Below are 27,020 nucleotides of genomic sequence, written 5' to 3' on the forward strand. Positions count from 1 at the left end.
TGTATGTTTTTGATGCACTGATGAACTGAAAATAATGATCCTTCCCTAAAGCTTGCCATATTTTCAGATGACCCCCCCCCCCCCCCCCATCCCCCCCTGGGCCTTGTAAACAATTTCACAACCCTCCCAGAAAAAGACAAAATGCAAAAGCACTTGATATATTCTTAATATTATTTAAAACTCCATAGCCTTCTGCAAGAGACTGTTCAACTCTTTGCCGACTCTCCCTGATTCCTTCAGACTCTCCCCACCCCAATCCCATAGTAAATGACCGGTCCTCAGATTCATTCAACAGATAAATTCCTTATTTCATAGTCTCTGTATTTCATAAAGCCCAGCACTTGTGTATAATATATGTATATGCTATATAGAAGAACAAAAGTACCACTTTCCGCCAGCAATGATAAAACAACAGCAAAATCAGCAAAAAGTAGACTTTTTCTGTACCCCCCTTCCCAAAACACAGCATTCTTGACTAGCATGCATTATAGTTGTAACAGACTTCACTTGGGGCCCAGCATCGTCTCAGGCTTCAGATATTTATCAAACTCCTCCTCTGTCAAAACACCAAGGTCAAGAGCTGCTTGTTTCAAAGTTGTTCCTTTTTTATGAGCATGTTTTGCGATCTTTGCTGCATTGTCATAGCCGATGTATGGGTTAAGGGCCGTGACCAACATAAGCGAGTCGTTCAACAGTTGGCTGATCCTTTCCCTGTTTGGTTTGATGCCAGTGACACAATGCTTGGTGAACGAGAGGCTGGCATCAGCAAGCAGACGGATGGACTGAAGTACGTTCCGCACCATCATGGGCTTAAAGACGTTCAGTTCAAAGTGTCCGTTACTTCCTCCGACAGACACAGCAACATGGTTGCCCATCACTTGGGCGGCGACCATCGTCAGAGCTTCACACTGAGTTGGGTTGACTTTTCCTGGAAGAGAGAAACATATGTTTCACATATGTTATCAACAAATACATTGAGTGAGTGAGTATGGTTTTACGCCACTTTTAGCAATATTCCAGCAATATCTTGGTGGGTGGACACCAGAAATGGGCTTCACACATTGTACCCATGTCAGGAATCGAACCTGGGTCTTCGGCGTGTCGAGCAAACACTTTCACCACTAGGCTACCCGACCATCTCCAACAAATACAGTAAACGGTTATATCGTTATAACAAGTTCAAAGGGACCACTGATTTTTGTTTGTTATATCCGTTGTTCGTTATAAGCATTTTGGCTATCAGACATCTTGGATCAAGTCGTGTGACCACATCACGCTACTCGATAAATAACAAAAGTGTGGACTGTATATGTACTATGATCATTCATCATACATAACATAAGTAAAACAGCCTATAGCCTAATCATTGTGTTTCTATTGTTAGTTGAGGGTGTAATTTGCGGCTGCGGATGTTTTGATCCACAGCACAGCGAATAACAGTTCGTTACAAACTTAAACATTATCATTGCTACTCCTGGCATAATGCTGCTTCCTTCACTCACCTGGCATAATGCTACTCCCGTCACTCACCTGGCATAATGCTACTCCCTTCACTCACCTGGCATAATACTGCTCCCTTCACTCACCTGGCATAATGCTACTCCCTTCACTCACCTGGCTACTCCCTTCACTCACCTGGCATAATGCTGCTCCCTTCACTCACCTGGCATAATGCTACTCCCTTAACTCACCTGGCATAATGCTGCTTCCTTCACTCACCTGGCATAATGCTGCTCCCTTCACTCACCTGGCATAATGCTGCTTCCTTCACTCACCTGGCATAATGCTGCTTCCTTCACTAACCTGGCATAATGCTACTCCCTTCACTCACCTGGCATAATGCTGCTCCCTTCACTCACCTGGCATAATGCTGCTTCCTTCACTAACCTGGCATAATGCTACTCCCTTCACTAACCTGGCATAATGCTACTCCCTTAACTCACCTGGCATAATGCTGCTCCCTTCACTCACCTGGCATAATGCAACTCCCTTCACTCACCTGGCATAATGCTACTCCCTTCACTAACCTGGCATAATGCTGCTCCCTTCACTCACCTGGCATAATGCTACTCCCTTCACTCACCTGGCATAATGCTACTCCCTTCACTCACCTGGCATAATGCAACTCCCTTCACTCACCTGGCATAATGCTGCTCCCTTCACTCACCTGGCATAATGCTACTCCCTTAACTCACCTGGCATAATGCTGCTTCCTTCACTCACCTGGCATAATGCTACTCCCTTAACTCACCTGGCATAATGCTGCTTCCTTCACTCACCTGGCATAATGCTGCTCCCTTCACTCACCTGGCATAATGCTACTCCCTTCACTCACCTGGCATAATGCTACTCCCTTCTCTCACCTGGCATAATGCTACTCCCTTCTCTCACCTGGCATAATGCTGCTCCCTTCTCTCACCTGTCATAATGCTACTTCCTTCACTCACCTGGCTACTCCCTTCACTCACCTGGCATAATGCTGCTCCCTTCACTCACCTGGCATAATGCTGCTCCCTTCACTCACCTGGCATAATGCTGCTCCCTTCACTCACCTGGCATAATGACGCTCCCTTCGCTCACCTGGCATAATGCTGCTTCCTTCAATCACCTGGCATAATGACGCTCCCTTCGCTCACCTGGCATAATGCTGCTCCCTTTACTCACCTGGCATAATGACGCTCCCTTCGCTCACCTGGCATAATGCTACTCCCTTCACTCACCTGGCATAATGCTGCTCCCTTCACTCACCTGGCATAATGCTACTCCCTTCACTCACCTGGCTACTCCCTTCACTCACCTGGCATAATGCTGCTCCCTTCACTCACCTGGCATAATGCCGCTCCCTTCACTCACCTGGCATAATGCTACTCCCTTCACTCACCTGTCATAATGCTACTTCCTTCACTCACCTGGCTACTCCCTTCACTCACCTGGCATAATGCTGCTCCCTTCACTCACCTGGCTACTCCCTTCACTCACCTGGCATAATGCTGCTCCCTTCACTCACCTGGCTACTCCCTTCACTCACCTGGCATAATGCTGCTCCCTTCACTCACCTGGCATAATGCTGCTCCCTTCACTCACCTGGCATAATGCTACTCCCTTCACTCACCTGGCATAATGCTGCTTCCTTCACTCACCTGGCATAATGCTGCTCCCTTCACTCACCTGTCATAATGCCGCTTCCTTCACTCACCTGGCATAATGCCGCTCCCTTCACTAACCTGGCATAATGCTACTTCCTTCACTCACCTGGCTACTCCCTTCACTCACCTGGCATAATGCTGCTCCCTTCACTAACCTGGCATAATGCCGCTCCCTTCACTCACCTGGCATAATGCTACTCCCTTCACTCACCTGTCATAATGCTACTTCCTTCACTCACCTGGCTACTCCCTTCACTCACCTGGCTACTCCCTTCACTCACCTGGCATAATGCTGCTTCCTTCACTCACCTGGCATAATGCTGCTCCCTTCACTCACCTGGCATAATGCTGCTCCCTTCACTCACCTGGCTACTCCCTTCACTCACCTGGCTACTCCCTTCACTCACCTGGCATAATGCTGCTTCCTTCACTCACCTGGCATAATGCTGCTCCCTTCACTCACCTGGCATAATGCTGCTCCCTTCACTCACCTGGCATAATGCTGCTCCCTTCACTCACCTGGCATAATGCTACTCCCTTCACTCACCTGGCATAATGCTGCTCCCTTCACTCACCTGGCATAATGCTGCTCTCTTCACTCACCTGGCATAATGCCGCTCCCTTCACTCACCTGGCATAATGCTGCTCCCTTCACTCACCTGTCATAATGCCGCTTCCTTCACTCACCTGGCTACTCCCTTCACTCACCTGTCATAATGCTACTCCCTTCACTCACCTGGCATAATGCTGCTCCCTTCACTCACCTGGCATAATGCTGCTCCCTTCACTCACCTGGCTACTCCCTTCACTCACCTGGCATAATGCTGCTCCCAGGCTCATTCTCTGGCAGGGAGATTTCCCCTAGCCCACATCGAGGTCCCGACCCCAGGAAGCGGATGTCATTGCCTATTTTCATCAAACTGCATGCCACAACATTCAACGCTCCATGGACCTCTATTAGGGCATCATGGGCCGCAAGAGCCTCAAACTTGTTTTTGGAGGTCTTGAAAGGCAACCCTGCAATGGAGGTAGAAACACGAGGCAGTTGTTTAGTCATAATCATTCATACACAGTCAGGCTGATCGCTTGTCAATGAAGCTTTCCAAAGGCTCAATATTTCCCCATGATTCCATAATTAAGTAATTGGCTTGGATTTCTCTTTGAGCATTGTTGCTGTGCTCACACATTTCATCCCTTCTTGCTTTAAAATAAGTTGCAACTTGCCACAAGAAAGAAGATAAGGTGATATTTATTAATGGGGGAGTAAGTATGGTTCTATGTCGCTTTTGGCAATATTCCAGCAATATCACGGTGGAAGTGGGGGGCACCAGAAACAGGCTTCCAGATTGTATCCATGTGGGGAATCAAACCTGGGTCTTCCGCATGACGAGGAAATCTTTCACCCTTAGGCTACCCCACCGCCCCCATATATTAATGACATATAATGATATATTAACTAAGAAAAAATAATAGTGTTTAACTTGTCTTTGAAATCGATCGGATATGTTGAATTTTGTTAAAAAATTGAATCATTAAAATCTCAAATGCTGAAGGAATCTGAAAACAAACAGTTGCCAACTTTTTGCAAAACACAGTATCAACAACAGGATACATGAGTAGGAGTCAAGGGAGGTAACCATGTGCAAATATATTACCAAGACAAACGTGTATTGGGTCATTTACCTGTGTATTGAGACACCTCGGCTGCCACCATCTCAGCAAAGCCCTTCCTTGTGTTCAGTCCAGTTCCAACTGCTGTGCCTCCTTTTGAACAAATTCAATCTTGTGAGGTAAGGTCAAGTCAGGTGAAATGCGGTTTAATGTCTTGTTCAAGATTGTTGCACTTACACAGTGTGCCTGCGTGCCTGTCTGTGTGTACTCGTCCAGACCAATGTCAGTTTTTTAGTTCTAGTCAACTGATGCCGCAGTTTAACATGGATACCCCACTCAAACACATTACACTGACTCTGAGCCGACAAGCCCTTATTTTAGCCGAGCACCAGGCAGGGTACCATCTTTTAACATCTTTTGGTTTGACACGGCCAGGGATCGACCCCGCGGCCTTCCGCTCTACCACTGGACCACAGAGGGGGTCTCATTGATAATGAAATGTTTTCTGCATAATAACTGATGTCAACAAACTAACACTAAAATCTTATGACTTGAACAAAATACGATGTCATGAGGAAAAACAAACAAAGTTTAGCATTCTTCGTCTGTCATTTCAAAAAGGAATTTTAGAAAAATGTAAGATCATGTCAAAACATAAAATATCGAACATCGAACATTTGTTGAGCCCCATAGCCAACCTACCAGCAGCCAGTTCCTGAACCCGGGGTAATGTGGCCTTTACCCTCTCTATGCCGTACGCCATCTGCTGGGTATAGCCACTGAACTCCTGGCCCAGAGTGAGGGGCACAGCATCCTACAACGCAGATATGGAGCTGATCAGTGCTAGGTTACCTGGACCATGCTTACACACATGGGACATAGCTTTTAACATGTAAATTTACAGGAGGACTAGGTGCAGAGCGGGCATGAGTAGTCTGAGGCTCTGCAATCTGCTGTGTTGAGCACCATACATGTGCTCATGTGTTTCACCGAAGACGTGAATGTCAAAGACCTGCATCACTGTAGACTTCCTTCCGAGATGAGGCTGACACAAAATGACAAAACTGGAATACTGTTCAAAGCTGCGTTAAACCCAACTCACTCACTCACTCACTAGGTGCAGGCTAACTGTCAACCCAGCATGCTTGAAACAGAGAATGGGAGTCAACGGAGTGCAGATATTACAAGCCGGGTAGTGACAGAGAATGTGAGTCAACGGAGTGCAGATATTACAAGCCGGATAGTGACAGAGAATGTGAGTCAACGGAAGGCAGATATTACAAGCCGGATAGTGACAGAGAATAGGAGTCAAGTTAATGCCGATATTACAAGCCGGCAAAAAAAATGAAATAATGTTTTAGATGTACAAACTTTTCTAAATATAGGCTTGACTCAGAAAGTAAATAAGCCTGTAATTGTGTTTCGGAAATTAGCTCTGTTGTATGCATGATGAAAAAGCTTCATTTAATGCATGCAATTCTGTACGCAAGGTAATTGAAAGTAATTACGTTTTGAATAGTTTGCAGGGGGGGGGTGGGGAATACTTTACGCATATGCAGCTTATCTGTAGCTCTGGAATGGACGCCATTTTGTAAAGATAGTGCATCCTGTGTCATGTGATCAGCAACAGATTGTCCATACAGGACAGTGTCCAGGCCGATGCTCATAATTTGCACCAGACTGTGGAATGTAGTCCTCCTGTAAGTTTACTGAACAAATCGTGTACCTGTGTGTGCGTCCTCCCAATCTTGATAATGTCTGCAAACTCTTTGGATTTGGCCTCGAGTGCTTCATGCAGTTGTCTGAGATTGCCCAACAAACGGTTGTTGATTTCTGTTGCAACTGCTATATGCATAGCTGTAGGGAAGGAGTCATTTGAACTCTGAAATATACCGATCAATATTAATATTCCATTAAACAGCATATTATATAGATCTCTACTCCATGATAAACACCCTGGAGCCATTCACTACCATGGCAAGGAAGTAATGCAATACCATTTATTTATTTATTTGTTGTTTAAAGCCACACTCAGAATTATTCCAGCTATATGAGAGCGATCTGTAAATAGTCAATCTGGACCAGACATTCCAGTGACTGACGTCATGAGCATCGAACTACGCAATTGGGATACGATGACATGCATCAACCAAGTCAGCAAGTCTGACCACCCAATCCTGTTAGTCGCCTCTTATGACAAGCATAGTCACCTTACAATTAGTTCCTAACCAAATGGACATTATGACTAGAACATTTTTATCATCATATATAATCATATTTCCACAAAATGAAAGGATTTTATACCAATTTGTTTAAGATTATATAGGTGCAACGTTCCTGAATATACCAATGACAGAAAGATGGATAAGTAATAGTGAAAAACCCAACTCACATCTCCCCAGCCCGTGAACATGGTATTAACGACTTTTGTTTTCTGTAATCTTTTTCTCAAAATCTTACAACAGTTAGCATGGTTAGCTTACAGGGCACTTTAACTTTGTAGAATCTGTTACTAAAAGAACAATTTTAGACTAATTTGAGCCTGGATTAACTGCAGGCTGTAGAAGTCACAACTAACAAGATTTACATCTGTGGAACTTGGAACTGGTACACACAGAAAATTGTATTAGTCTGTCTTGTTTTTTGTATGTAACACTGCACTGAGCAATATTTCAGGTACATGATGACATCCGGTAAATGGTTAGGAGTCTGTCAACTCATTGTCAGCAGATATTTTCCAAATCTTTTCATGTTTTCAATCAAGGTGCTCACATGATTTGATGCATTTCGTGATGTAAGACCCGTTTTATCACAATATAGATCTTGATTATCGGCAGATCTTCCTGACTGGGCTGACAGCTAACTAGACCTATTTTAACAATCTAGACTTTTTAAGTTACAATTGATGGGAGACATCCCTCAGTGATGATCTATGAGTAAGGACATTTCTGGTACTTACCTGGCTCATATTGACATGGTCGTTAGGATGCACAGGTGTCTTGGTTCCCATGGTGCCCCCAAGGATCTCGATGGCTCGATTGCTGATCACTTCATTCACGTTCATGTTGGTCTGAGTCCCTGACCCAGTCTGCCACACCACTAGGGGAAAGTGGGAGTTCAGCTTACCCTTTGCTACCTGATGTGTACAGGAAGAACCCACTTAATAACAACGGGCCTTTCTTATTATTATAACAAGGCTTTTATTGGTGGTACCAAAAATTGAAAACAACCAGACTTCAACTATTTTTTTATCATATGTAAAAATAACGGCTTTGAGGGATGAGAAAATCAAGACAATTTCAAAATCTCTATTTATCATTTGGCATATTTGTGATATGTGACAAGGATGATAAAATTGAATAGCGTTTACAAGGGAAATTAGCCACATGCCGATTGGAGTGCTGGTGAAGCTAAAAATAGTATTTGATCACCCAGGGAAACTGATCAAGAAGTCTTTGAGGTACAATAGTCGACAATACACATCAGTAAGGCTTTCCCGATAAAAGTCTACCACATCCTTCATGTTTCTTGTTAAGATATTGTTCATGCATGTGGCATTTAACACCTCTTAGTCTTAACCATACAATAAATGTCAGCATCTTCTTCTTCATGTTCTTGATAAGAACCCAGCACAAACATAAGGAGTCATTATATCCCTTGCAAGTAAACAAAGATGCAACATTGATGAAATGTTTTATAACCTCTTCAGCAGCTTGTTTGATGGCCTCTGCCAACTTGGGGTCCAGTCCAAACTTTGTGTTGACCGTAGCTGCACATCCCTTGAAGATGCCAAACGCTTGAATGACTGGTATCTGTTGGTGATGCAACAACAGCTTATTAGAGAATAAGTGAGTGAGTGAGTGAGTATGGTTTTACGCCGCTTTTAGCAATATTCCAGCAATATATTAGAGAATAAACGTTTATTGCATGAGGGACATATAATCCATACTCCATGCCAAGTGGGTTATTTTCTTTATTACCCAATTACTATAAGGTCATCTCTGAAAAACTGTGTCTACATAAACCGCATCGAGAGACACCCCTTACAAAATACAGATATCCACCCATGTGTAAAAGGTCATCGCTTGTGCACAACATATCTTCTCAATTTCATATAAGTTTATGAGATTGATGAGCAATTAGTCCTCTAAATAATTTAATCCCAAATAAAAAAAAATGAAAATTTTACAAGAAATTTTATATTTATATACTTCAGCTATCTCATTCCTCTTTACTCTTTGATGCTGGTGTGGAAATGTCCTAGAATAATGTTTCCACCTTAAAAGAAAACAACTCACCCCAACACAACACATGCATCACTACTATCACCACTGTATTCATGGGTCACGCTCCACTGCAATCCCGTATGATGTGACCCCTGGCAGTTTGATCACCTGATATTCCCTACACCCTCATGCTCTTTGGGGAGCGTACAGGCTGGAGTAGCTGTGATGCAGGGGTGGTTGGGTGGGTGTTAAGCGTGTGAGATAGGATAAGTATATCAATATACAATTCATTGTAAAATATCAAGTTTTTAAACTTATCCTATCTTACACTATGCATTTATCCCATGGGTTGGATGACGTGGCGTAGATACCCTTGCTTGTAATAGACCTCGACTGGGAGATGTACATGAGGGAGCTGGTTCTAAAACCTGTTGATCTGAGGATTGGCACAGTCCAGATGGATAAAAAACTTGTGTGACGGTTGCTTCTGAAAACCCTTTTAGCTACCAAGACAGAGACAGCATAATCTTGGGTAATCATGTATTCTGTGGTTTCACAAAGCATGTCGATCCAAAGAACTAATGCGTTTGAGACAGATGAAGCCAACTCAGTCACGACTTAACCTCACCCCGCGTAAGAGTGAGAGTATTGTTAGAAACACCTCGTTCCTAGGTTCTATAAGACAGACCAACTTGGCATATTTTTTTGCTTTATCACAGCTATCAATCACAACCGCTGAGCTTGAGTATACTGAGAATGAGAAGTAGAACAATCGACAATGCCCAGATGTGTCTGCAATCAACTACGGAGACATCATAAGACAGGGGTGAGCAGGTAGAAGATTTAGACACCATTTAAACAATTGGCTGCACCAGATGGTGACTTCTATGATGTAGACCAGAGTCTCAACAGACAAGCATATGTACCCTCCATCACCGTACGATGTGACCCCTGGCAGTTCGATCACCTGATATTCCCTGCACCCTCATTCTCTTTGGGGAGATTTGGACACCATTTAAACGAATGGTTTACATCACAGAAGTCACCATCTGGTGCAGCCAGAGTCTCAACAGACAAGCACATGTACCCTCCATCCTGGAATTTGACTGGGAACCCGTAGAAATCAGAAGACCATGTAAATAACTTCAAGTATTTATTGACTTATATACAGGAGATGAGATGCAGGACTGTAGCACGTGAAGTATCTTATCACAAGTGGACCAAAGTGATGCAGACTTTAGACATCAGCGACCGAGACATGCCGCCAGTAATAAGAGGAAAAGACTGTGTGAGACTGTCAAAAGCATCCCTCCATGATGGCTCCGAGGGTAAAATTGCTGTGTAATGTCAAAGTGGAAGCCACTGCCCGTGTTTCATGAGGGTTGGATGCAACCAGAGTTAGTCATCACGAATAGAGGTAAGCTCTTAGGATGATAGACCGCATCCAAATGTAGATAGTCATCAGCCATATCTCTGAAGTCGCAGCCCATACAGTGATAATAGATCTCACACAATGTGACAGAAGAACCATAAGAGAGAAAACTTCTCGTTGGCCAAACCCATGGCCCTACAAGCATGGTCCTTTCCGATGAGTGAGTGAGTGAGTGAGTGAGTTGGGTTTAATGCTGTTTTTAACAGTATTCAAGTTATATCACAGCGTGTCAGCTTAATGTGGGAGGAAAGCCCGAAGTGATGCAGGTCTCAGACGTTTACCACTTCGGTGAAACCAATGAGCATGGGTATGGTGCTGACAAATCTACGAGCTCCTTTCCGATGAGTGGGCATGGGCCACAGATAAGGCGACAGCTTCTGTAGCAGAGAGTACAGTCAAGAGGAGGGGAAGTGTGCGGCGGACAATCTGATCCAGGAGAGCTAAGTCCTAATCTTTGACAATAGCAGAATGTGTAGATCGTTTTAGATTAATGACGAGAATGTCACTATCCAGATCCTTGGCTGAAAGAATGGATGCCATACAGTGGGTCCAACTGAGCCAGTAACCTGTCCTTCTGACGCAAAAGCAAAATCCAAATTTGCTCTTACATCAGTGAAGATCGACTTAAGTGGCAGCGTAAGAGTGTCCGAGCTAGAGTCCACAAATCCAGTACGTTGATCATCTTCAGAGACACTATGTGGTAAGTCCAGTTGATCAGCGATCCAGTCGTCATGACTGAAGGGTCAACGACTTCCACTTTAGGAGACTGGTGACTGTAAATCACATTGTCGTGAGGAGCGGGTCGTAGTAGCTGGCGGAGTCTTGTCGGAAGAGAAGCCATGTTGCTCCAATGCTGTAGAGATTGCTTGAACCGGAAACGAAGCAGAGTCAGATCGAATATCGCATGATGTAAGGAGGATATTACAGGCATATGGATCTGTGTGATCTGTATTAGGGAAGTGCTGAGGTCGTCAAGTGTAATAGGCAAAAAGTGATTTGTGTATTGAGGTGTTGATGTCAATCTATTGAGGGCTGGACAATCATTCGTCATAGCGATCTGCTGACAAACCTAGAAACATAATCGGGGGGAACTGGGATTTGAACCCACAATCATAGGTTTCTGGCGTGCCCAAGGGACGCAACTCTGCACAGTGAATCGCGGCCCCTTAGACGACTGGGCCACCCGTGCCCCGTATCCTATTACACATGAAAGATGATGCAGATAACTAAGAGAAACAAACTTGCTCATGGATACTATCTCCTGAAAATGTCGTTGTTTTATTTGTTTTCCTTTCATTGAAACTGACAATGTCGATATGATTGGATTGTGGATGTAGTGTTTTCAGTATGCCTTATTTGAGGAACTGCATGTTTTGTATGTCTAAAGTACATGGTATACAATGTTTTTGTACTATAAATGGTTATGTGACTGAGTGTGTGTGCAGGTTTTTAAACATGGCAGATCAGTACAATGAAACCATTTATCGCTTGACAAACACTGATATCTGCCACATTTTTCTAATGTTAAGTATGTTGACATGTTCATATATGTCATTCCAATGATTTTACATGACAATATTGTACTCGTAATTGTGTAAGAGAATGGTCACAATGAGAATGCTTCGACCAATGGAATGACCAATCAGAAGGCAGCTTTCTCGTGCTTTACGGCACTAATTTCAAATTGGCGACTACGCTTCGCAACATATTTTGACAAATTCTCGATTACAAATTTGAAACCTGAACAAAAGAACATTCTGGAATGGCTATTAGATGGTCCAGATTGTATGGATTCGGTCGTTAAAAAAGTAACAATCGTTCGGAATACCCCGTGATAATGTTTTCGAGGTTGTATGATTAGAAATCACAATCCGACTGTCACTTTCATGATCTGGTAAGCGACGCTCTGATTGGTCGGATGAAAGGTCGTTCTGACGTGACCCCTAATGGGAGGGATGTCTAAGGTCTGATTTTAATGAGATTGCCCATTATCTGATGACCTATTTATTCTGAAAATCATCACAGTGTCCTTACCGGCATTTTCTCAGTTTCCCCGCCGATATCGAAGTTAATAAGGGAGCGTGCTGTGTTTGCGCCATAATACTTGTCAGATGGCACCTTAATCTCACCGAAACTGTCCTGCTCCACACGAGTTTTCTGAAAGCAACAATGAGTCATCCTTGTTATGTTTTTTTTTATTTGTTATGTTTTTTATTTAGCAAATTAATCAGGGATGCAACTAAAATTGGAATTACTGAATAGCTCTTCAAGTGGTTCCATGATTGGACATCCCCAAACATGCTAACCCATATGTAATTCTACAAGTTCTGAGGTTATGGAACATCAGAGTGAGTGAGTGAGTGAGTGAGTGACTATGGTTTTACGCCACTTTTAGCAGTATTCCAGCAATATCATGGCGGGGGACACCAGAAATTGGCTTCACACATTGTACCCATGTCGGGAATTGAACCCGGGTCTTCGGCGTGACGAGTGAATGCTTTAACCACTAGGCTACCCGATCGCCCCTTTTGAACATTAGACAAACCCAGACTAGTGCCAAGTTGCATCCCTGCTAGTACAACTACTACCAAGACTAGCATGACTAGAACACAAACATATAACTTGATTTAAGTATGTGTTAGTGTTTTACAAGCATCCAAAATGTATAAATGTATATAATGAAAGCAGACAAAAAGACATTGCAAGAGACTTGATAATATTCATTGAACCAAATTCTTGACAAGAAATATACAGGTCCTGTAACTAAATAACTATCTAATCTTATAGCATGTACATTTCATTACTTTACAGGACCGTCATATCTCCAGTCAGGACCCCAATCTCATTAAAATCAGATCTAAGTTCTTGCTATCCCTAAACAAAGATCTGACGACATCCCATTACGGGTCAGGTCAGAACGACCTTCATATGACCAATCAAAGCGTCCAGATCATGAAAGTGACAGCCGGAATGTGTGTTCTAATCATGCAAACTCGAAAATGTTAACACAGTGTATTCCGAATGACAGTTACGGCTCCTATGACTGATTACGTCAAAATCATCGTCCATCTCTCGCTTCCATGGGATAAACATTTGAACGGAGGAGGCGTTGCACAGTACGTGAGAAGCACTGCCATACAATCGCAACCATATATTAGACATTCCGGAATGTTTCGTTTGTTCAGTTTTCAAAACTTTAATCCGAAACTGTGTCAACATATTTTTCAAGCGTAGTCTGAAATGGAAGTCGCCAGGTTGAAACGAGTGCCATAAAGCTTGAGAAAGCTGCTTTCTTATTGGCTTCTTGTTAGTTGTTTCAGTGGTTGGTGGAAGTTCGCGAAAGGTCGTTCTGACGTGACCCATAATGGGATGTCCTCAAATCTTTGTTTAGCGGCAACGAGAATTTAGATCTGATTTTAAAGAGATTGTTCAGGACCCTTGAAATAAATTATTGGGGGTCCCCTTGATCCCCAGTTTTGTAATCGAAGATAAAACCATGAAGTGCTGTAACCATGGTGATGACAAACAGGATAAAAGTGTGGTAACTACAGAATGGAAATTGATTAAAATGATCTTTGATCAAGTTGAAAGTCACTAAAATGAACATGTAGTGAATACAGGAGTACAAAAACTGCAAAGTACATAAAATAATAGTAAACATCATACATGATAATTATGAGAAATGTTTACAAAATGCAAATCATGTTTGCAGTTAGAACCATCACATTCAACCAACTCGAGACAATGCATCAGCAATCACGTTATCCTCGCCTTTGATATGCTTGACGTCCAAATCAAATTATTGAAAAGACTGGCTCCAGCACACATGGCGTTGGTTTTTGTTCTTCATTTAATGGAGAAAAGTCATAGGGTTGTGATCAGTGTACACTTGAATAGCAAAGAAAGTAGAACCCAAGTACACTTCAGACTGTTGCAAAGCTAACAAGAGTTTGCCACTAACGTGGCTATATCCCACGCCCCTGTTGCAGAATTTATAATCATAATTAAATCTAAACAAACCCTAACCTTTTTTAACTGAGGTGGAACCTGTCATGGAAATTGTAATAAAAAGAAGAGTTTGGAACCTAAGTCCATCTTGTTGCCATGGAAACATAAAAAATAAACATTTCTATAATTTCAAAGTAGCAAAAGGCAACAGTTCAGCATGTACCTGGCAGACCTGCAAAGTTTCATGAAAAAACATTGAACAGTTTATGAGTTATGCTCCGGAAACGAACCCTACCCTCACAGAACCTAAGTCCATCTTGTTGCCATGGAAACGTAAAAAAAATAAAAATTTCTAAAATTCCTAAATAGGAAAAGGCACCAGTTCAGCATGTACTTGACAGCCTGCAAAGTTTCATGAAAAAATTATGAACGGTTTCTGAGTTATGCTCCGGAAATGAAACGCGACGGATGGAGCCTGTTTCTATATCCCCCGCCAACCTTGTTGGGTGGGGGATAAAAACAGAGCAAGAGGTTTTTTTTCAATGGTGGAATAATTTCTCTGAAGCCTGTCAAATTTTCATGAATATAATAATAAACACGCTGATCCTAACCTGATGCATCTTCATGCAACAGGACAGCTCCGCACCAGCACCAGTGTCACTACCATCTACATCATGTACATCAATACACACTACATCTGTACGGACAGGTACATCCATGAACAAGTGAGCAAAATCTTGAATTATCTCTGACACTTAAAGCCATTAGCTCAGATGACAACAGACCTAACTTAGCATCCAAGTTAGCTAACACTTCAGAATTGTTTAGCTTTGGGCTACCACAGTCGGCTATGCCATCAAACTTGACAAAGTCACAATTCTCATCAGCATCACAATATCCACAGGGGAAACAGTTGCAACTCACTGAGTAGGCGGTACTTGTCATTTCTTTCATGATACTTTCTATTCATATAGAAATGACAAAGCTGCGTCTTTTTAGGACGACCTGGTGCTTGTACAACATAGTCAGTAGGGATGGGTAGTGGAGGATTAAAGTGTATCACAATATTTTGAGATGCACAAGGCTGTAATGTGATATGTATCACAAAATATTGAATAATAATAAATTACAGTAGCAATCTGATACATTAAGCAATGTATTCAAGGTCATAAATGGAACAAAACAAGATGCTGGTACAACATGATGTTTACTCAGTCAATAAATATGCAGCCATCTTGCGGGCCTGGATCTATGCAGCGGGGCGGCGAAGGCATTTGGCAAAAAAAGAAAATAGCTATTTGACATCACCCGATATATCGAGCATGACAAAAATTATGTTGTGATACGTACTGTTGAATGAACCTCAATTTACCAATAATACTGTGACAGATACAACATTGTACATATTTATTTTATTCACCTTCCGTATCTACTTTTAAGTGTTCAACTTTTATGCTTAGTTATTGGTTAAGATAGATTAAATGTAGTTAATGTGTCCTTCATGTTGTAAGCCTTAACAAACCCAAGCCATGACGTGCTCAACTGATTCGCCAAGCTAACCCTCAAAGTTGACCCTTTGTCTCACTGCATGTTCTCAGTCCGCACATATTTCCTAAACAGACAAGTTGACAAGAGAAATCATCGAAAATAGATAAATATATGACAGATCTATTGGCGGAATAAATGTCCGTAGCATGTGTTTGCCTATCACTCATTCACTGCCCTGCTACAATACCGCACACCCTTAATATGTTAATGGTCAGTATCACTGACTTTCTTGTCAATAACATACAGACCGTGGAACCAAGCACGTAATGGTTGACCAGGGATTGGAAAAAAACACTAAGACTTTATTGCCAGGACTGAATATTTCTAATATCCCCCGTACAAGCATCCTATACACACACACCACATCCGTTCCTTCACTCACAGCAGCTTACTCAAACCACTCAAACACATCCAAACCCTCATTCAAACACATCCAAACCCTCATTGACAACCGCTCAATCACATCCGAACCCTCATTGACAACCGCTCAAACACATCCAAACCCTCATTGACAACCGCTCAATCATATCCAAACCCTCAGCCACACTGTCACACAGTACCCTCACTCACACCCTATTTCTCAAACATACCCTCGCCTGTACCCATTCCCACATCCATACCAACTCCCTTACCTGCATTATCAACCACGCCCTCTCTCGCAACCACATCCTTTCCCACTTCCACAAAAAGAAGCATCAACCACGTACAAAGACACTAACAAAGTAACAATACACTGTCGCATATACACACTCCCAACTATACAACACACATACACACAGAATTAAATCCGACAATACGAAATAAGCATACAGCACAACCTTACATGCATGTCACTCATCACATCTCTCGGCACCTCTATACAACGACCATACACCACAGCAAAACAACAGTGAAAATGATAGGAATGATCTCATGTATACAACTACCCCATTTATTGTTTTATATTATATTTTCTTCTCTGAAACATTGAGAAGATTAATGCAGCAAGTGGTTTAACCAGATCATCGCACTGCATTAAGAATACAGTTTGGTCTGCAGTAGACATGGTAATAGGGAGTGAGTGAGTATGGTTTTACACCGTTTTTAGCAATATTCCAGCAATATCACGGCGGGGGACACCAGAAATGGGCTTCACGCATTGTACCCATGTTGGCATTCGAACCCGGGTCTTCGGCGTGACGAGCGAAGACATGGTAATGATCAAGGGGTCATAAGGGATACTTTCTGCCAAAGATTAAGTCTCAGATCTCTATAACAGTCACACGTTACCAAAAATTGAACTTCATCTTCAACAGTTTGGCCATTTCTTAATTTACAGATGCGTTCAGAAACAGGATATTTCGGGCTTGTATGACAGCCTCTTTCTTATTCTAAAGGTAAAGTTCCACAGCGAGGTATAGCTAACGTGCCTCGTCACCATCCAGAATATCCAGAATATGACGTTCATAAAATGAAGCATTCAGTGTATTTTTAAACAATCTAAACGTTCTAAGCTTATTACCTGTTGTATGGCCAGTGTCATTCCAGGTAACCAGTTTTCCCTGTCAAGTTCTATGAATTTTGATTTCAAAATTTGGAAATCTACATTACCAATATTATACAAATCCAAAAAATGGAAAATCCAAAGAACCAAACAACTTCATAACTCTGCTATTCCAGGACTTTCGGAATGACAGAGACCAGTTTCTGATACAAGCTATTAATCTCTGTGACGGTGCTGAATTCAACTTCATCCAGAAACGTACAACTTCAATTTTGTGTTAAGCAAGGCTGTAACGAATACAGTATGAGGCGAATAAGATTCATATCACGAATGGAGGGTAATGATTACGAATATTAATTAACGAATACAAAAGCAAGTCAGCAGATGATGTATAATTTGTTATAATGGGTGAAACAATAACATAAAATAAATTATTTGACATGGTTTGTTAGTTTTTATTACACATTTATATTCTGCACTTATCCAGGTACTAGTACCTGCACAAAAGCAACAATGACCAGTGACCACAATACTGTCAAATTAAATATTATAAGAGTGTTGTTTTTGAAGAAATCGATGCATTATGTTCTTATGGACATTTTTAGGTACAGGGTATGTAAATGCACATGATTGCTTATTCATACATATTCGATTCTAGTGGCCACAAACAAAAAATTCAATTCATGAATGGAGGCGAGTGAATCGAACAGCCCTAGTGTTTAGTAATGATAGATGATAACCAACCCATCTCACCTCTTAAGTCTTATGGCCAAATTTTGAATAGCTTTTCCTACACCTAAGAAAAAGCGTCAGGCTCTATTTTGGATGGCATTTAAGCAACTAAATTCTCTGGTTCCCCAAATTGCTGCACCATACGTTAAGATAGGTTGTACAAGATTATCATACAAAGTACTGAAAACATCATAGGTCATTCCTCCAACTAATTTAAATTTACTTATAATTACACTGAGGGCTCTTCCAGCCGATTTAGCAATTTGTTTATCTATGAAATTTAAATCTTGGTTTTCCTGGAGCCAAAGTCCCAAATATTTATATGCATTACAAATTTCAGTATTCTCTTCCCCACAATGAAAACTGACAATAGAATGCGTAACAGACTGCTGTCTATAACACACAATTTTAGTTTTTTTTTGTTTTAATTTGTATCCGTTTATGGACACACAAGATCGAATGCTATCATATAACGATTTCACTGCAGAAATAAATATTCCGTTAACACCAAGTAATTTGTACCAAAGACAATCCCTGTTTAAAGGGAGTGTGACAATCGCCTTCCTTGCATCTATATAACATAAAAATGTTGAGCTTTTTAAAATTTCCAATTATTAATAACAGAATATAAGGAGTATATATATGCTCTGAAGTGTTCCGCTTACTACAGAATCCATTCTGCTCTTTGGCCAAAATAGTATTGCTTTGTTTAAAATATAAGAATAAACTTTAAAGGGTACTGATATGAAGGAGATCCCATGGTAGCCAAATGGGTCCTGGTGATTGGCATCTGATTTCAGGATTGGTGAAATAATACTGTGGCACCAATTATCAGGACAGATATTATATTCAAAACAAAAAGTGAAAAGCCTTAGCAAAATATCCACACAGGAACTATTTTTGAGCGCTTCTGCAGGTATAAGATTGGATCTCGCCGTTCTACCGTATTTATCACGGGTGAGTGCATTTACAACCTCTTCATGAGATATTGGTAGATTTAGTTGACTAGCATTGAAGGGAGGATATTCTACTACGTCGCTGAATTTAATTTTCTGAAAATGAGCATCATCAAACGTATTTAATGGATCAGCATTAAATAAACTGCTGTAACTTAAATTCCAAATATTAAGAACATCCTCCTTGTTTGTGATCACACTTCCATCACGAATTACCTCCCATGGGATAGACTTTCGCCTGTCACTTGCAATACCTATTTCAGGGTTAGAAACCAACAGTTTTCGTCCACTAGTCCTTATAATGATAACATATAGCAAAACCCTTAAAAAGGGCAAATCTCTACTGGTCCTTATGATACCTTTACCATTGGGCAGTTTGGCAAGGACTATAGGACTTGTGCCAATTTCTAACGCTGTATTTTGGCAATAACTTTCCAAAATTTGCGGCTGTCGTGATGTTTTTATCTATCAAGCAAGCTCTGTTGTTCTTGTAACTGATACAAGCGTTTATAGTTACGATGCAGTTTATCAAAAACTTTCCAATGAAATCCTGTTCGGATAAACAAACAGAATCCCATTTGGATTGGAGGGCCTCACACACTATGGTATAATTTAATTACCTGAATGTTACTGTAAGTCCAAACTGATGAGAGAGAATTTCTATCTAATCTGTCTGTCCATATACAAGAGTAGTTATTGAGCTATTAAAACAGTACCACGGAATTGGGATTCGGAAATTTATTTTTCTATGTCAGGTACACACAACTATGAACAGAGTTCCTGGAAACAGGAACAATTAATATTTTTTTAAATACCCAAATAGCAAAAGTCACCACTTCATTCCTTGATTAAGACATGTAACAAGTTTGGATGAAAAAATGTAGAAAAGGTTTTTAGTTCTGCTCCTGAAACGACACATAGATCTACCCTTTTGAGACCAATTCCAATTTTAGTGTTACCCATGGAATTCGAGAATTATAAAAATGTCAAAAATCCGTAAATTGCAAAAGGCAACACTTCAGGATCTGTTTGATATGTCTGCCAATTATTGTTTGTAACATATTGAACGGTTTTCGAGTTATGCTCCAAACGCACTGATTACGAACGGACTGACAGACAGACGATCGAGCCGCCGACAAGCCTATATCCCACCGCATTTCATGCCGGTGTGTGTGTGTGTGTGTGTGTGTGTGATACGAATAATACACATATTTGGTCATATAGAAATATAGCAAGAGACAAGAATTAGTGTACCATAAATTATTTTCAGTACATATATAGTGCATCATACTTAACACCTACCCCTAAAACACGAGTAATAAATATATACTTTCACATTTTATATTCGTATAGATTTGTATCTATATGCCTACTGCCCGAATGTAGAATTTTATCAACTGCGTACATTAAAATATGGCATGATCTAGAATCCGATCCAAATGAGAACTTAGAAACACTGCACCGAATGAACTTATAAAAAGCTTATAACGATAACCATAATTCTGATATTAAATATATTCTCACATCGTGAACAAGGTCCCCGTTCATCTTTGACACAGTGGATAATCCTTGCCGAGTCCTCACAAATATATTTGGCCGTGGTTGGAGATGTGAATTTGAAGCTGATGAAATACCAGAACCACTGTGAGTTGTTGTCACTGTTGTCAAATATCTCACCGCTTCGCCAATCCAGCCTCTCAACACAGTTAACGGTGGCACGTGTTTCGCCAACATGACCTGGGTTGATGACAAAAACCTAAGCGAGTGTTTTAAAAAAGCGAAACAGCATCACTAAAACGGAACGGGTAAATTCGAGGGCGTGGTGCAAAACAATAAAACAAACTGGTTCTGGTGTAGCTGCGCCCTGCTAACAAAGTTTTGTATTTGAATGATTGTATGTTTATAAAGCATTCTAAATAGACTGTGACATATACAAGGATTCAGAGTTGCGTCCCTTAGAAATATAAGACCTCATGCAAGCTCCTACACAGAGCGTGACTGAATCCATTATTGCTATGAGGAGCTTGCCTGAGCCGAATGATCCCGTAATCTGCATGGCTTCGCCAACAGGACCATGTAACTAATAATAATAATAATAACAATGAGGCCTTGTCTACGTTTTTTTTGCAAATTTGTTTATTATTAGTTACATAGAGTCCAGTGCTTCGCCTTATCCATGCAGGATTTTAATGTGGTCACGAATGCTGTGCTCGTGTTCGAAACCTATATATTAGCCCAGATTATGTTTCTAGGTTTGTCAGCACCATACAAGTGCTCGTGGGTTTCACAATTTGCCAAACGTCTAAATGAGTGAATTGGTATGGTTTTACGCCGCGTTTAGCAATATTCCAGCAATATCTCGATGGGGGACACGACAGAAATGGACTACACACACTGTACCCATATTTCTTACTTGCCCGTGAAGAGATCACCCGTTTAATAAACATACAGCTATATTACACATTGTGTATTACCACGGACCTATCCTTGGTAATACCAGAGACCATATAATAATCTATTAGTATTATATGGTCTCTGGTAATACCAAAACGCGTGCTTATGTACAGTCGGAACCAGTTTTACGAACAAATATTGAAATCTCTTGACATCCTTTGGCCTATTCAAAGACATTACGTGTAGAGATGATCGATCATTGGGGAGCTTATGCACACTCGATGACCCTAAGCTGGGCCCCGTCTCTAATATCACAATATAGGCAAGTTGACGACGCGCATAGGGAGCCGGGAACCAGCTTACGATAACCAGCAACCTTGATGCTAGTGTAGCAGGGCGTGGGGTCATTCCACAGATGGCATCCTTACCTTGTCAGCTTGCTGACGGGGTTAACATGTTTGGTCATGTGGACAAGGCGTCCGACCTCTGATCAGAACATCCGTGGGTCGAATCCCATCACTGGACTCGGAAATGTTATGGCCGCTACACCAGGCTGCATGACGTCGCAATGCATTGTTTTGCCGGTGGATCGTGCAACAAAATTCCACAAATTACGTCATTGGCATTGTGACGCGATTGTCAATTTTGTGGTGCAGATCCCAGTACTAATTCTATAAGTCCATGTTTAGCAGGGGTTTATGATAACTTTAGCGTTATTACTATAGCTTTGTTGAACGGAACCCTGAATTCTGAAGGTGGGCCGTTGTATGGTATTAAATTAATATGTATTAACCTTTGACGTGTTTGAAGTATGATTCTGATAAACTTAATTAGAGTAAGTTCTGGATCACGTAGATGTCTGCCAATTTTATGAAACTCGTGAATAGTTCTGATATTTGACGAGCGAAAGCGATTCCAGCAATATCACAACGGGGGACACGACAGAAACGGACTTCACACATTGTACCCATGTGTAGGGAATCGAACCCGGGTCTTAAGTGTCACGGGAATGGCCCAAGATTTACTCCCACATGAATCTGACACGCACGTCGTGATATAACTGAAATACTCCTCAAAGAGGCGTTAAATTAAAATCATTCACTATGCGACCTTCTTGGTTACACATCCTCTACATCTAAATGTTATCTTTCTTCTCCTCCTCGGCTATACACACACCCTGTACATCTAAGTGTCGATTTTCTTCTTCTCCTCGGCTATACACACACGCTGTACTTCTAAGTGTCGACTTTCTTCCCCTCCTCGGCTATACACGCACCCTGTACTTCTAGATGTCGATTTTCTTCTCCTTGGCTATACACAAACCCCCTACTTCTAATTGTCGACTTCTGAACACATTCTACTTCTCGGTGTCAAGTTTAACTACTATATATCTTAAACTGTCGTCTTTCATTTCCTTGACAACCTGATTTCTCTTCAAACCGTTATAGACCCCCTGCACACTTTCAATCAGTAACAATTCAGCTATACCATCACGGCTTGTCCATTATCATGTTTGGAGCAGGCAAACCAGTAACTGACAGCATGAGCAACGATCCATGCCATCGTGGCAAGAGGTATATATATACAATGTTTATTCCTAATGCAGGATATTTACCATCCCCAAACACACTCGAGTGATAACCTCTATATCAGCCTTAATATCAGGTTAATTTATGTTGGATTACCATACGCAACGAACTTCGAATACAATTCGAATACTAATTTATAATAATAATAAAAAAAACGATGCCGTGAGTTTATGGTCAAATGCACTGATGTCATGTAATGGTCATGTTTGAACCCTTGAGGTATTACCAAAGTACGACCCCTGAAGATACGGGGTAGAATAGGTCTTCAGCAACCCATGCTTGTCATAAATGGCGACTATGCCTGTGGCAAGAGGCGACTAACGGGATCGGGTGGTCAGCCTCGCTGACTTGGTCGATGCATGCCATCGTATCCCAATTGCGTGGATCGATGCTCATGATGTCAATCCACTTCCTCTTACCAAGCTCATTCTTGTGAATATCAAGAGTGAGTGAGTGAATGTGTTGGGTGCCAACAAGACATTTACAGACAGCCGTCATATACCCAATCTCATTAAAATCAGACCTTAGTTCTCGCTACCGCTAAACAAAGATGAAGACATCCCATTAGTGGTCACGTCAGAACGACCTTTCATCCGACCAATCAGAGCGTCGCTTACCAGATTATGAAAGTGACAGTCGGAATGTGATTTCTAATCATGCAACCTTGAAAACTTTATTCCGAACGATAGTTACGGGTTTAACGACTGAATCCATACAATCTAGCCCATCTATTAGCCACTCCAGAATGTTCTTTTGATCAGGTTTCAAATTTGTAATCGAGAATTTGTCAAAATATGTGTCGAAGCGTAGTCGCCAATTTGAAATTAGTGCCGTAAAGCACGAGAAAGCTGCCTTCTGGTTGGTCATTCCATTGGTCGGTCAAAGTTCGCGCAAGGTCGGTCTGACGTGACCTGTAATGGGATGTCCTCAGATCTTTGTTAAGCGGTAGCAAGAACTAAGATCTGATTTTAATGAGATTGTCATATACCTAGAATATTGCTGAGTGCTGCCTTAAACAAAAAAACAACAACCAACCACTCCAGCACACTTGGGGTCATTCCTACCCAGAATTCCTTGCGCCATGTCTAGCATCTCTGCCATAGGCCAGCGGGATGTGACGATTCGTCACATTATATACAGTCCATTGATCAAATTACATATGTTTTTCATCTATTTCCTTTTTGAAAAGTCCAGACAGTTAGATAAGCATATGTAATAAAATGTACAGATCCTCTGACAAAATATCTTAAATCCTAATATCCTTTTTTTCATTGGTTGTACGGCTCAACCTGCTGTCGTCGAAGCACTGCATTAGAATAAACGCGTTTGTTTAAAAACAAGAGAAGAGTCCGGTCAGGTGATATGTAAATTAACTTGTGAGTGAGTGAGTGAGTGAGTGAGTTTGGTTTTACGCCGCTTTTAGCAATATTCCAGCAATATCACGTAGGAGGGGGACACCAGAAATGGGCTTCATAATTAACTTGTGGCATTGAAGTAATGTCAAGTCGTCACTGAGACGGACTGTGACTCGGGTGTCGTATTACACCAACGTCTGACTACACTGTACTATATAATGTACTATACTGACTTTCGTTTAGTGGGTGAGTTTAGGCCGCGTTTGACAATAGCCAAGCCATACCCCATGGCGGTTGACACAAGGAAAAGGTCAGACATCGCTCGTAATATCAATCACTGGTTTGTCTAGTCCAGATTCATCTTTCCGAGGCAAGGGAGTTAACTGACTTCGAGCACGTCAGCAAGCACCACAGAACCTCCAACAGTTGGCACAATCACTGCGGGAGTGGGTGAACATTCCCTAGGCTACAATCTGAGTACTTCCATGGGACGATGATGTCAGTTCTGGACATTAATGGTGGTGGCCATACAAGATATTGAAAACAGATGACCGTCACCTTGAAAATCTACTGTTCCATGTGTCATGTGGAACCTGGATCAATGACAATGATGAGTGTCAATTTTGACAATCTAAAATCACTTTTGCGTTTATCTGTTTTTGCATATGACAAAATATCGCAAAAGAAACGTCACCATGGATAGATATATGAGAAACTTTATTTGTCCAAACACTGATAAACATACTTTGAGACATATCTAAAAGATGAAACTTGGCAAAACTGATCATCAAGGTTGAAATTAAAGTGTCACTAGTCTCTGAGAAAATGGCATCACAAGTCGGTATCTCATGTGTCCGCCATGTGCATATATGACTGCTGTGCAAGGTCGATACATGGAATGGATGAGGTGGTTGATGAAGGCCATTTGCACTTGAGCCCACACTCTGAGGAACGCCTGACGCAGTTCAGCTGCAGTTGTCGGCCTTGGTCGGACGTCATTCAGCCGTCTTTGAATCTCGTCCCACAGGTGCTCAATGGGATAAATCGGGACTGATGGCAGGCCACTGCATGGTTCTGATGTCATTCTGCCGGAGGAAGTCTCTTGTTGTTCTCGCAGCGTGGGCACGGGCGTTGTCATGCTGAAACTCGTGGTTGCGGCGACGTGCCAAATGAGATATGGCGTGTGGTCTCGAGACTTGATCAATGTACCGAGCTGCTATGACACCATTGCCTCTCCATGTACCGATGTTCTGGAAGACTACAGGGCCGTCCATCTGTGCAAGACCAATTCCACCCCACACCATGATGCTCGGCGGACCACCCCACGAGTCTCTCTCAACAACACAAGCATCCGAATAACGTTTCCCACGGCGTCGCCAGACTCTCTGTCTCTCTCTCTCTCTGTCATCTGCTGTTGAGATACAGTAACGGCTCTCGTCTGAAAAGAGTATTCTTCTCCTCTGCTGGTGTCGCCAATGCGGGTGCCGTGTTGCCCACTGAAGAAGGTCCCGGCGATGACTTGGTGTCAGAATGGGGTCCTCGGTGTAGCCTGTGACAGTGGAGGTGTCTGCTCGTCAATCGTCGAAGCTCGGTGTTCGCACTTATGTGTCGCTGGTGTGTCCCCAAGGTCTGTCGAGCAGTTTCCGCAGCAGTAACAAAACGATCTTGAAGATGCTGTCGCACAATCTGACGATAATGACGTCGGGTGGTGACCCTTGGTCTCCCACTACGTGATCGGTCATCTGTAGGGTTGGCGGAATGACATCAGAACCATGCAGTGGTCTGACCTCAGTCCCGAAGTAAATCCCATTGAGCTCCTGTGGGACGAGATGGCTGAATGACGTGCGACCAAGGCCAACAACTGCAACTGAACTGTACTAAAGGGAGAGGACTCTACTCTACTCTACATGGGACTTTGTTTATGTAAATTACATAGCATTTTCAAGCTCAAGTCATACATTTTCTAAATGCTACTTGGAGAATGAAGAGCATGGAAGAAGCATGACCACCAGACTACTAATGTGCGCATGCGCCTTGACCTTATGATGTTACGCATGCGCACTGACAGCGTCTAAAACGCGAGAATACGAGAACGCGCGATAGCGAGAAAATGAAATGTCGCATTCTCGCGTTCTCGCGATTTTGTTTTTGTGGCCTTATTTGACAAGTCGAGATTGCGTGATTTTTCATCATGTCCAAATGTCGAATTCTCGCGTTGTCGACTTTTGATTAAAAGTGCTATGTATCAAAAACACGAGAATGCGAGATCGCGATATTTTGGCCAAATCTCGCGTTCTCGTGTTTTTTTTTTCATATTTAGCTCGTTTCCAAAGGTCGAGATGGCGAAAATGCGAGATCGCGAGAATGTCCCTTACAGTATTCCATACTCACCTTGGCGCAAACAGTGACCGTTTAGATAATATGGGGTGTGGAAGGTCAGTTGGGTCGAGAGGTCAAATATCTGTAAATATGCTCTTCGTGTAGAACTTCGAGTGCAACAAGAGTTATTGCTTAGTACACACATTATATTCTAATTTTGGAGTCATTGTTTTAAATGAGATACCTCCTAGCCACACATAATGTTATTTATTTGTCCTGCC

General features: G+C 41.9%; 1 protein-coding gene across 1 annotated transcript; it reads right to left on the bottom strand.

The window, feature by feature from the left end:
• Nucleotides 1-97: 97 nt before the first annotated feature.
• On the bottom strand, nt 98-20,829 carry LOC139442267 (probable fumarate hydratase, mitochondrial). The gene is made up of 9 exons (XM_071223054.1): nt 20,607-20,829; nt 12,450-12,572; nt 8,459-8,569; nt 7,717-7,893; nt 6,484-6,639; nt 5,460-5,571; nt 4,830-4,910; nt 3,960-4,163; nt 98-928 (listed from the first exon to the last, which is right to left on the bottom strand). Exons 1-9 carry the CDS (start codon nt 20,814-20,816, stop codon nt 504-506), a joined length of 1,599 nt encoding a protein of 532 aa, XP_071079155.1. The 5' UTR covers nt 20,817-20,829; the 3' UTR covers nt 98-503.
• Between the last annotated feature and the right edge of the window lie 6,191 nt (nt 20,830-27,020).

Source organism: Haliotis cracherodii, unplaced genomic scaffold, assembly GCF_022045235.1.
Source record: "Haliotis cracherodii isolate W230 unplaced genomic scaffold, xgHalCrac1.p SCAF_5, whole genome shotgun sequence".
NCBI lineage: Eukaryota > Metazoa > Mollusca > Gastropoda > Lepetellida > Haliotidae > Haliotis > Haliotis cracherodii.

What these genes read in the sequence shown, in the direction of transcription:
- LOC139442267 (XM_071223054.1), bottom strand. Translation starts at nt 20,816, where the DNA reads ATGTTGGCGAAACACGTGCCACCGTTAACTGTGTTGAGAGGCTGGATT. An exon ending in ACGGGGACCTTGTTCACGAT is followed by an intron (nt 12,573 to 20,606) that starts GTGAGAATATAT and finishes TGTTGCTTTCAG; the next exon opens with AAAACTCGTGTGGAGCAGGA. An exon ending in CGAGGTGTCTCAATACACAG is followed by an intron (nt 4,164 to 4,829) that starts GTAAATGACCCA and finishes CCTCCATTGCAG; the next exon opens with GGTTGCCTTTCAAGACCTCC.